General features: G+C 45.8%; 1 protein-coding gene across 1 annotated transcript in view; it reads right to left on the bottom strand.

Annotated features, from left to right (window-relative positions):
* Positions 1-3,052: 3,052 nt before the first annotated feature.
* INAVA (innate immunity activator) overlaps positions 3,053-12,299 on the bottom strand; it is a 38,141-nt gene continuing 28,894 nt past the window's right edge. The window contains exons 7-10 of the mRNA XM_056844630.1: positions 11,703-11,937; positions 10,879-11,052; positions 9,001-9,733; positions 3,053-3,154 (exon numbers count right to left, since the gene is read on the bottom strand). Coding sequence (XP_056700608.1) covers positions 3,062-3,154; positions 9,001-9,733; positions 10,879-11,052; positions 11,703-11,937 — 1,235 coding nt within the window. The 3' untranslated portion in view covers positions 3,053-3,061. The remainder of the gene's footprint in view (positions 3,155-9,000; positions 9,734-10,878; positions 11,053-11,702; positions 11,938-12,299) is intronic.

Raw genomic sequence — 12,299 nt, 5'->3', positions numbered from 1 at the left:
ATTGCAGCAGCAAGCAATGAGAAAGATCACAAAAAGGAAGGGCTGTGCCCATTCTGCGATTGCATTCCACAAGCACAGTTTTTATTGTTGGAAGTAGGGATTGTGCATATCGATATACCCGAACCAAAAATAAACCTAAAATTAGCCATTTCAGCAATATTCGGGGTTTTGGGTAGACCAAATACCCCAAACTGGTGAATCTATCCGAAGCTGAATAGGTGATTCCCTAGGTGATAATTATTTGGCTTTTCCAGGTTTGGCTATTCGCCTTTGTTCAGATGCACGGCTCTGGCTTTCTCCCATTTTTCTATCTTTGACTGGTTTTGTTAGAGCCCCATAATTAGGGCTTTTTTGAGGTAGGGGTCATGTAATCGGAGCCTACTTGGTCTGACCAACCATCACCATTGAGTGAGTTAATCTGGATTAAATAAGGGTTATTTAAATGCGGGGCTCACCAGTCCCGTCCAACTAAAAAGAACCGGCTTCAACAGCTGCTCACACCACCAGGCTTCCGAAGGAGACTTTCTCACCCGTGTGGATGAGCAGTTTTCTTCAGAACAGCCCCTGTGGTCAAGACTTCGGCTGGCTCTGATATCACCCCCTCCCATGAAAACCTGCTTTCAAAAAGAAGGTTGCCCTAAGTAGTGGCTTCGTTTGCCCGCACCGCAGCTATCTCTTAAAAGGAGATTTTTGATGACTATAATAAAGGACTGTTCACAGGATGTCATTTGCCACCAAAAGAAATGTTTTCCGTGGCTTATTTTTCTTGCATTTAAGCCTTTTTCCTTGGTTTGGAAGCTAATTTGCATGGACATCATGCTATGTGCCCCAGATACAAAGGAAGCTCCAGACTTTTATGTGCTAGCCTGCCAATCGGCTCTTTCTGCCAGTCCTCGGCACCGCTGAACATCTGAACCTGAAAACCGATGGACAGCTCTGCTTGCAAATGCCTGAAGGATGGGGGTTGACCCCTTTGCTGGCCCATAAAATTGGATCCCCTGTCCCAAAGTTCACCAAACTTTGGTGACCATCTAAGAAGAGTCCCTTGCAGTGTGGGCAATACCTGCTGAATTCAAAAAGAAGAAGGGCAGAGTATGGTTTTCAATAGGGAGTGGAGCTTTAATGTCTCCCATAACCCTTTTGCTCCTTCACATAACTAGTGATATTGGAGTTATACGTATTTGTTTAACTTGCAGAATGAATGTGCACAGGCTGTAGAATTCAATGTCCTGGGGCATAGAATTAGGGCTATTATAGAGTGGAATTTTGATCTTTAAGCACAGCCCCGGTGATAAGCTGGCACTGAATGACAGTGTGTGATTCAGTGGGAGAGGTGCTGGGCTGGGACTAAAGCACAGAGTTGCTCTACTACATTGAAGTTGCTCAAATGACAGATTACCACAACTGGGAAGATTTGAAAAAGTAGGTCCAGAGGATGGGGCAGGTCAAAATCTGGACACACTATAGCATTCTCACTGAGCTGAAAAGCATCTAAACAGTGAACTTTGGATAATCTCAATTCAAAGTCCTCAAACTGATTTGCACTTTGGTTATCTTAGCCACTACACTACAGTGGGCTGTATCCTACCACTCCACGAAGCAAATTGTGAAATCTTCCTGCAGCCTAAAAAGGTTTATCTAATTTATGTGTCTCTTTCTTCAGCAGAAACAGAGGGAGGTTTCTTAGACTGGAGGAATTTCATCCAGTCTAATGGCTAGGCTCCTGTGCAGCTGTATGAACTTCAGCAGATCACGGGCAAAACTTCTAGCACAATGCAGATATAATAAAAGTTTCACAACTGAATTTCTGCTGGTCATGCAGCTGTTAAAGGAGCCCTGTCACACAAAAAAGTTAGCAACATTAGCCTGGTATCAAAACTCAGAAATACTACAAGATCAGAGAATGCCCCCAATGGTTGTAGTGAGGGTGTGATTTAAATTGCTTGAACCAAGGAAGGTTTTTGTGGGAAACGGCAAAGCTCTATAATAAGACCAATAATCAGGGCGGTCAGAAAAATTTCAAACTTCGTCCTGTGCAAGGTGAGTCTGGCTTGGGTTGAATTAAACATTACGTTAGATAGAATGCAGCCCTTTTCTATTGTGTAACAGATCTGGTAGGAGCACGCCCAGCCTCTTTCTGGCATCCAAAGTTGGTATATAGCAGCTGTTTTCTCATTACAATGCAAGAGAATAATGGACATTTTGTCCATTGTAAGATAACTAGTTGTCTGGTAAGAAAGAAGAGGAGATTACTAAATACAGTGACTTGCTTTGTATGTGGAAAAAAACTCTCCCTTTCCATGAAGTAATGAGAGTTAGGGTTAGATACATACAGAACAGAGCAACATTTCACCCTTGCAATGGGGCCATTTTTTTAGTAGAAATTTCCAATAAAACTGAAAATAAGGAAACTGTGATGTGGATACATAACCAAATATATGGCAAGAGTTGTGAATGAAAGTATCTTATGGCACCCTGGTAAGAGTGTAACTTACACTCAAGAAGACTTGCCAGTTTCTTTGGCCTGGCCTGATTTGCCGGCAGCCAACATATAGCTTGATGTAAGAACAGGACAGAACCGCAATTGAGAATCTGGGAAAGCACATACATACCACTTCTACAGCAGAGAGTTAAGCCATGTGGTCAAGCTTGACTCCCTTCCTAGCAGCCATCTGTCATCCATTGAGCTGATATTGCTCTCCTATGTTGCAAGCATCCCAAGATGTATCCACTGTAGCATACAGATGAATAAATAGGCAAACAAACATTAGCGAAGTTGGTTCTTGCTGTCTTGTGTATTCCACCTAGTCCACAGCTAAAGAAACACAACTGTCCCAAGACAACAAGTCTACTGAGTGAGTTCAGCACAGGAACAAAAAGGAACGGTTGAGTAGTCATCTCCTGTGGCTTACAGCATAGATCTTAAATCTTCTATTCAAGTAGCAGGAACAGCAGGCCAAACAGCAGGCCATGGTTTGGCCTGGGACAACCTCCTCTTCAAGTAGATAGTCAGCCTGCTGACAATGCCTGATTCTGTGAGGTGGATGGAGTAAGTAGCTTTTTAGACCTGAGTAATGATTTCCCCGTTCTCTGGCACGTAGACCTGCACAGGGGCTCCCTCAGGAGACCGTTTCAGAATATGGACACGAGGAACCTGCAGGGTTCAATAGACAAGAGTTTAATAGATCTGCTTCAACAGCATAACTGCACAGTAGAGACACTGCTACCATTAGAAATTATTTCCCACATTGAGGAACGGTAAAAAAGGTACTTTCTAGAGCTTAAGGTCGCTATCTGTCTTTGTTGAAGGAAAATGTGACAAGCTACATGTTTAGTGATAGAACTGGTTATATTGCCACTATTAAGCTACACAATAGTAAAATTTCCAGTAGAATCTCTGCTGCTCCTTTGATTCACAGCTGCTTGATTAAAGGGGTTTAAAATGTTTAAAATATTATGCTTAGGCTGCCTTGAAAAGATTAAAGAGAATGGGCCATCTACTGAATTGTGGAAGAGATCTATGCCTAGGTGAACATTAAGAGTCTCTCAGACTCTCGAAGTTATTTGTCCTTACAAAGACCTGGCACTCCCTAAGACTGCAACTGTTGCTGCTCTCTCTTTGAGAGATCGCCTCCTTCCACACACTTCACCCTGATGTCCATGGTGATGGTTCTGGCTTTCTTCTTCCCACCTGAAGTCTGCCAGCTCCATCCTACTGCTTCATAGCCTTCCAAGTTTATCCTGTCCAGATGTATTTCCCTGTGCAACTCTGTGTTGCAGTTCTAGATTACTCCTCTGGATCTCAATCTAATGTTTATTTCTGACCTTGATGCATCTTTTCCCACTCTGATAGCACTTTTGCCTTACTCTTTGGTGAGTCCAACATCCAGGCTGGTCCTCCCTCTGACCCAGCAGCTTCTTGGTTCCTTTGGACTGACTTCCCCAAACACTGCCTGAGGCACTCTGGATCTTGTCTTCTCCAAGAACTACTTTGTCTCTAACTTCTCTGAATGCCTTCTGAATGGCTATCACCTTATCTCATCACACTTAATTTACTTTCCCCACACTTGCTCTTTCTGTGTCCTGGAATCCATTGAGCTACTGAGACCTCTCTCTCATCCACTGCTTTCATCCGCACCAGTTCTAGGAATCCTCAGCACTTCTTCTGCACCTTTGATGTCCTACTAAGGCTTTCCTCACCTCAACACCCTCGTCTCTCTTCTGTAATGATAACACTATCTGCTCTAATTTCTGTACCATGCTCTCTCCTGTTTCCCCTTCTTTAACTTCTTCCTTTTTTTACACCTTGTTCAAACTTTTCCACCTCACTTGACAGGTTGACTAATCTGTTGACATTGTTCAATCCCTCCATAGTCACCCATGATCCTGTCCCATCTAGTTTGGCATCTCCCTCATTATTATCTCTCCCCTCCACCACCCTCATTATTATCTCTCCCCTCCACCACATGTCGACCCATTGAATAATGTAGGGAAGAAGCCAGAACAGAATAAATGCACCTCTTTTCCCAGAACTCTCAAAAGCCATGGCTTGATTCTTCCTCCATCTCTACCTACCACCCTATTTTCCTTCACCTCCAAGCTCCTAGGGCATGAGGCTTTCTCCTGCTGTCTAAACCTTCTCTCTTCCCAGAACCCCTGACCATTTGGTTTCCAAGCTCTCTTGAGCTTCTCCTTCCCCCTTATAACTCTCACATCCCAATAGATCCTTGCTTGTTAATTTCACTCCTCAGTTTTGTCTTCTGAAAGGCTCCCTCAAACTACACTGCCCCTTTCTCTCTGGGTGCTTCTTATCCCCAGAACTGTCTATCCCCCAACCATACTTGCATGATGCCACCACTTTCATTATCTTCCAACCCTTCCCCAAAAGTTACCTTTTTTCTTGAGGCCTTTGATGTAACCTACCTTCCCTAACAAAGCATGAACACACGTCACTGGACTGAATGCATATTCTTCCAAGGCATTTTGCTGCTGATCTCAAAGTCACTATTTGCCTACAAAGCTACTCTCCCCTCCCACACCAGGTCCTCACTCACTGTAGTAATAGTATCATACATATTCCCACCCTTACATATGTTAGTTAGTTCAGCTATATCTCTATAGCTTTCTTATTGGATCAGCTTTTCATGTTTCATCTTGCACTTTCCTAGATCCGATTATATGTTAATCCTACTTTGCCTATCTATCAACAGCTGGGAGTGGTCCTCACCCACTGTCACTGGACTGCATCCTGTTTTAAACTGGCCTCTCTTTATAACCTTTCTTCCCCACCTACCCACTTGCTCCTACCTTTCTGTGGTTTTCAGCCTTTAATATAAAAAGTATCATTGGCCTTCATGCATCTGATGAAGTGAGCTCTGACTCATAAAAACTTACACTGGAATAAATGGTGTTAATCCCTAAATTGCCATTGAACTCTGTTTTATTTTGTTGCTGAAGAGTCAATGCTACCCATTTGCAATATTCTTCCCCTGTTTGCCTCCACCTCAACCTTTTTATCCTAACTTTGATGTCTTCCCTATGTCACATTTCAGGACAGGGACCCATCTTCTTGTATTCTGTAAAGCACCAGACACACTGATGGTATAATAGTAATTCCGAGATTCTTAACCAGGGAGCTAGAGTCTGAGAGCTTTTGCCCATTATTCACGCGCTCCCTGTCCATGCATGCCCAAGGGCCCACCACCTACAAAGCTACAAGTTCAGTCCAGAAAAAAAATATCCTTATGGCTTCCCTGGGTTAGGTAAGAACATTCCTTTTTCTCCATGTATCTTCTAAAGGTAGAGTAGTGCTCATCTGCATTACTCCACTGCTTCAAGAATGTACTGGATGTACTGGATGTCCTGACCCTTCCCTCCAAAGACCAGGCCTCCTAACAATGAGCATGCACCCTAATAAGGGACTTTGAGCATTGCCAGGAATGTATCTAGTTGGATGGCTCTATCATTTCTCAGAAAATGGGTTAGGTAAAAACATGGCGAGGGGTTGTGGCTCAGTGGCAGAGCATTTGCTTGGTATGCAAAGGTCCCAAATTCAATCCCTGGCATCTCCAGTTAAAGGGACTAGGCAGGTAGAGGATGTGAAAGACCCCTGCCTGAGACCCTGGAGAGCCACTGCCAGTCTGAATAGACAATACTGACTTTGATGGACCGAGGGTCTAATTCAATATAAGGCAGCTTCATGTGTGTTCAAGTGTTCCATGTGCAGTACAAGGGAAAATCTCTTTTGCTCCTACAGTTACTTCCTAATGCAGTAGAGGGTTGCCTGATCAACACTTCACAGCTCTGTTTCCAAATGGGGAGGAGGTAGGCATTGAACAGGAAGGGAGGAATCCAAAGGCAAGCTCTTACTTGCATGGTGCGGGCCTCTGCCCTGTGCTGCAGGCAAGGGAGCTGCCCAGGGAGGAGAGAACGGTGTGTGTTGTGCAACTCTTGCATGCATGCATGATAGAGGACCTAATTCTTTAAGCTAAAAACAGTGTTCTCCGTGACGTTTGTAACTCCTTTCACTGAGACTATTTCCCAAGGTAGTTTCCCAGAATGCACTGCTATCCTATCAACCTGCAGAACAAAGGAGCGGAAGGCAACATGAATATCTCCCACATAACAGCCACAGTAGGCCCTGGCTAGCAAGTACCCAACTGAGGGCTTGATTAAGAAGCTAGAGGACATGGTGTGTGTGGATTTTTCTGAAGATAATAGGCAGAGGACGTGCAAACACTTGGACCCTTCTGAGCCTTCTTCTCCATCACCAAAAGAGTGGAGCTTTTTGCAGGTGGTACAAATATTCACCAAAGTATTGCCCATATTTTGGCCTCAGCACTATTTACTCCATAAGTCCTTGGCTAGTTTGATGGCAAGTGTGTCCACTCAAGGGAGACGGTAGCAATCCTTGATCGGCAGTAAACACATCCTCACAGGCAGGTCCCCAGAAATCCCACTTACTACCCAATCAACAATTATACAGCACTTTAGAATTTGTAAATTGCTTCATGTATATTATTCCAACAGAGCCCCCTATAGGGGGTGGGTATGCGTTGGGGATGCTGAGGGTTGAGAGGAATCAGCTTGCCTAAGGTGTCACCTCATGAGATGGTGGCATAAATGTGAATTAATCTAGGGACTTCCTGGTTGGTCCCTCAGGCCACTTACACACGGGCTGTTTGACCTGGGTAGGATGCTCTTGGGAAGCCGGTTCTGTCCCGCCTTCCCACAGCATTGTAATGCTTCCACCATCTTTCCTGAATTTTTCCCAAACCCTCCTTGTAGAGATGTTTCGGGAAAGGCTGCAGCAAAGCCAGGATGGCACCCATGTGGACAGGAAAGTTCAAGATCTTCCCAATCCTGCTCACATTGGCTCCATGTTCTCTGCCATTCCCCCCCCCCCCAACCAATGGAATATTGTTATAATGTGGTAATCTGTGTATCAGAGTCTCTGAATTCCCACCTTTTTTTAAAAAAAAAGTAAGTCTCTAGCTGCTCTCCTTACAGAAATATCCTTTCCCCCTTTCCCCTTTATATCTTTGCAACAGAAGGGGACAGAGACTTTTTTTTAAACTGAAAGCTGGAACATCAGAGAACCCACTAGACAGACTGCCTATACTGTAATAACAATACTTTATTGCTGATTTTTTAAAAAAATTACCAAGAAGGCCCACGCTCGTGCAGTGGGAGAATGGCTGCTGCTGGGGAACTGGGGCAAGGAAAATGCAAGGAAACACACCCTGTGGATGCCTCATTGTTGCTGGCTGTATCAGCAGCTGCAGCAGTAACAGGGAATCCACACAAGCCTCTCCTCACGTGGGAAACACCTTCTGCTGCAATCCTAAGAACGCTTTCCTTGTAAGTGCCATGGAATAAAACGGGACTTACTTTTGAGTAGACCTGCTTAGGCAGGTATAACCCATACTTGTTCTTTTTTCAAATGCAGGAAAAGTCTGAGCCAGGAAAGGGCTCTTTAGGTATGGACACCAGGGATTCATATCTGAGGAGCACATTTTGCTGCCAAGTTAAGGCAATGGCCAAACAAATACTGGAAAGCAAAGAGGCCCAGTGTTTCTCTCTCTACTGCTCCAGCACCATCCATGGATGCACACTTCTGTGAGAAGAAACAGCAGCCTGCAGTGGTGACTTCTTGAGCCATGGTGGCCTGCTGTTTCTATCAGAGCAGTTCATGTGTGTCCGTGACCAAGAGCAGAGGTCAGTTTTGCTCTCGCCACCTCACAGTGGGGTGGATCCTTGGCAGGGTTCTGTAAAGCTAGCAGAACAAGGGAGGGGATTGTGCTGCCTGTAGGGCTCCATTGCTCTAGTACGGTGAGGGGCCGTGGCTCAGTGGCAGAGCATCTGCTTGGCATGCAAAAGGTCCCAGGTTCAATCCCCGGCAACTCCAGTTAAAGGGACTAGGCAAGTAGGTGATGTGAAAGACCCCTGCCTGAGACCCTGGAGAGCCGCCGCCAGTCTGAGTAGACAATACTGACTCTGATGGACCAAGAGTCTGATTCAATATAAGGCAGCTTCATGTGTTCATGTGTTCAACACTACCAGCATGCAAAGAGGGATAAACCACAATGGGCTACTGAAATCAAAAGAAGAACCACCAGTTCAGCCATAACATGAACGTCACCTTAGAGGCTCATGCAGTATGGGAACACAATACAGTGGCTTGCTAATGAAATTCAGTACAAAGCCTTCCTCCTCCATTTCTCCAGACATTGGCACAGTAACTCAGACAGACTTTAGTTTCTGTTTCTTTTGAGTCCAGATAATCCATCCCCTAAAGGCCTCTTGCAGTCGTAGGGCTGGGCTCATGCTGCTTATGGCAAAAGGGATCCTACAGATATAGGCTGATATGTCTGGCACACTAGCTTCTTATCCAACCAGTATTAAATTCCAGGCAGCTAGAACTCAAGGGCAGAGCAAAGACAGAAATGAAGGAACTGGCTCCCCTCTCCCAGTGCAGTCTAGCACTAACTAAGTCCTTACCTGCATTTGTTGTCCCATGGAACATGCAATGCGCAACTCTCTACCCGGCCCACCGCGCATGCGGAAAGCACCTTGCCGGTCCAGTGAATGTGGCCGTGCATTGCGCAGGCGGGTCCGTTCATGCCATGATTTTAGCTCTTCCGTCACAGCTGACTTGGACAACACCCGAGTGCCTGTGGAAGGGCAGGGGAGGCAGTCCTTCAGGGAAGGGGTACGCACCACCCTGCTCTGGGAAACCATTGACCTGTGGAACCTCAACGGCACGGCTTCTTCCTTGTAGGCAAAGGGGGCAGGGCTGGCAGAGAGAAAGGATGGCCGGCCGTAGCAGGGCTCCCTCCCAGCAGGCAGGAGACACTCGGACGCATACTCCATGGCAGAGTAGTAGCCCGGGGGCGACAGCAGCTTCTGAGGACACTGTGAGTGGTATTCCGCTTCGTGTCCCTTGCAGACCTGGTTCTGGAATGGCTGCAAAGGCTCCTCCACGGGCGGCGGGGGTGCTGGCTTCAGGAAAGAGATGTCAGGGCTGCTGCTGCCAGCCGACGTTGTGTAGGAGATGCTGGAGACATCTGAATTGCTGTCTTCTGAAGCGGAGTGATAGGTAGGCTTGATGGCTGGGTTGGGTTTGGGTGCTGAGAAGCAGTAATCGGGAACAGTGACGGTGTAGTAGGTGGGGCGCCGCCTCGGCAGTGCGCTTCTTCCACGGGATTCCGAGCCTTCCCGGGATGAACACATCCTGTGGGCCAGAAGGATCCAGTTTAACACCACGTGTTAAAAGCGCCTGCTCTCTCACGGAGCAGAAATCAGGCACTGCCCTCCCAAAATCCAGTTTAGCTAAACAGAGCCAGCTGGAATACAGTGTATGAATTTCAGAGCTTCCAAATGAATTTATCTCTAAGCAAGCTATACTTCAGCAAAACCAGTAACTTCCTATCAAATCTGACACCCAAATCTTAAGAGGTGCAATTAAAGGAAGCTTTTGGGGGGGGGGTTGCTTATTTTCTTAAATCAAGACTTTTCCTTCTGAAAACATGTCACAGATCATGAACTTCAAGCCAAAACCTACTCAGACAAAATCAAATAGGCTATGTGACTTTAGAAATGTAACAGTATTTAATGAGTATGTAATTGGCATTTCCAGATGTGAAACTGGGGGGGGGGGGCATAAATGTAATAGACAAGGCTGGAAGAGTCAAGCATGGCATTAGAAGTTGGTTTAAAATGGTGTCACTGATAAATTTCAACTGAGCAGACAGAAAAAGCTAGATAAAGGGTTTTCCATCGGGCAATGCCCCAGCCCAGGTCCTTTTGTATTGGTAGCACCAAGAACATCATTCATCTTCCCCTTTCAAGCTGCCACCAATTCCACTCTAGTCCACTAAAACAGGCCCACAATGGCCCACAATGCCAATCACAGGCCACCAGTTTGTAGGAGCTGCAAAAACAGGAGATGCACCTGGCAGGCCCTGTTACAACAAACCAATGTGGCAATAATACCCAGAGTGTTGTGTTTGGAGTGTGGACAGCTAAATTCAGACTCTTGTTCAGCCACAACATTTAGTTGTCTCTGGGCTGTCTGCTGTTTTCACAGAGAGGGGTCTGTGAAATCAAGCAGCAGAAACATGTTATATTCAACACCAGGCTTCTACTTTTCTTGCCAGTAACCCAGCCAAAGGGGGTTACTTTGGAGATATGTGTATTATGCTGGGTTTTTTAAATCCAGGTTATGCACCAGTACCCTCAATTTTCCAAAAAAGAAAGACCCAATCCTACCACCTGTGTACATTATGCAGATTATCACAGTCGCATATATTGGCTTCTCTCGCTTTCAACAGTAACTGAGCGATGAACACACCCATTTGCTTCATGGCTGTACTGTACCTTATGCCTTGGGATTGCCCTCTCCTTCCTAGGAACTCAGGTGTAGGTGGGGCACTAGAGCCAGCCTGTCTCCTGACTTCTGTCTTCCGCACAGGGACAAACTGGCACAAAGGCGGCTCAGCTATCCTCTGAGCAGTAGCGCTGGGTGCCGGCTGGGGCATCAGGCCTGGACTACTGTTAGGAAACACAAGGCAGAGACAAGTGAGAAGACACCACGGCAACCAGCAGCTTTTCCTAGAAGCCAAGTAATAAGAGGCTCTGGTTAGAGAGAGCTGAATTACCCCTTCCAATCAGGAAAAAGAGTAAGGGTAAAGGATGCTAAGACTCAGGTGGTCCACAAAGGCAGCTATTCTCATTCAGTTAACTGGACCCCTTAACCAAGTCTGAAAAGGCATTTTTCACACACAACACTAAAGTGTTTTCTCCATTTGTGCCTTTTGTAATGTAGCTGTGCAGCCTGTATTTGGTGGGAATGTACACTCAGTCTGAAAATGTCTGTGTTCTATCCCATATTAAAAACGCTGTTAAGTGCTGAAAGCCCGCGTGGACTTTATCTCAAATTTTACAGCATCCCTGTAAAAAAGACTGGTATTGTTATCCTCATATTACAGATAGGGGGAGACTAAAACTCAGTCTTAAAATGAAGTTTGTGCCAGTTACCCTCAGCCAGCAGACAGCTTAAAGACAACTGGATACTACACTAGCCTTGATATTGCTGGCGTATACAGGTTACATGATCATTCCTTTCAGCCTCAGACAGACACATCCTAAGAAGAGGAGCTGGACCTAGGGAAGAGGTAGCCGGACTAGTGAACTGGTTTGACCTTGGTATGCTGCTAGGCTCAGAAGGTTTCTTGGTCTTCTCGTAGGGTTTATCCAGACTCGTCTCCTTCCAGGGGCTGTTCTGGATGGGTGCACATTCCAGTTCTGTGGGTTGGTAGTGGATCTGTCCTTCTGGCAAGCTAGCAGGAGAAGGCTGAGATGAAGAACCATGTAAAGATTGAAGATGAGCTGAGGATGTAAGCTTTGATGGAGGATGAGAATTCACCACCTGGGGGCCTTAACAAGAGAAAACAATAACAGTTTGTGAACACTAGCACTGGGAAGGTACAGCCTACTACAGCTGTTCTGTTCTCATGGTTCCCTTAACTTGCCACACCTGAGCTCTCTAATCATTTCAACATACAGGCTAGAGTGAGTTCCTCCATCCTAAGGAGCTTTCCTCCAGGCTAGGTGGCCCTTCTTTTCCAACAGAGAAAGAGACATATGTTAGGGGAAGGCTCCTTAGGATACAGGCTGCTGAACCTTAGCAGGTTTTCATGAAAGGAGGAGGAGGAGAAGGAGAGTTGGTTTTTATACCCCCCTTTTCTCTACCTAAAGGAGTCTCAAAGGGGCTTACAATCGCCTTCCCCCCTCTCACA

This window comes from Euleptes europaea, chromosome 2, assembly GCF_029931775.1.
Source record: "Euleptes europaea isolate rEulEur1 chromosome 2, rEulEur1.hap1, whole genome shotgun sequence".
Classification (NCBI taxonomy): Eukaryota; Metazoa; Chordata; class Lepidosauria; order Squamata; family Sphaerodactylidae; genus Euleptes; species Euleptes europaea.
This window is presented reverse-complemented; position numbering and strand designations above follow the sequence as displayed.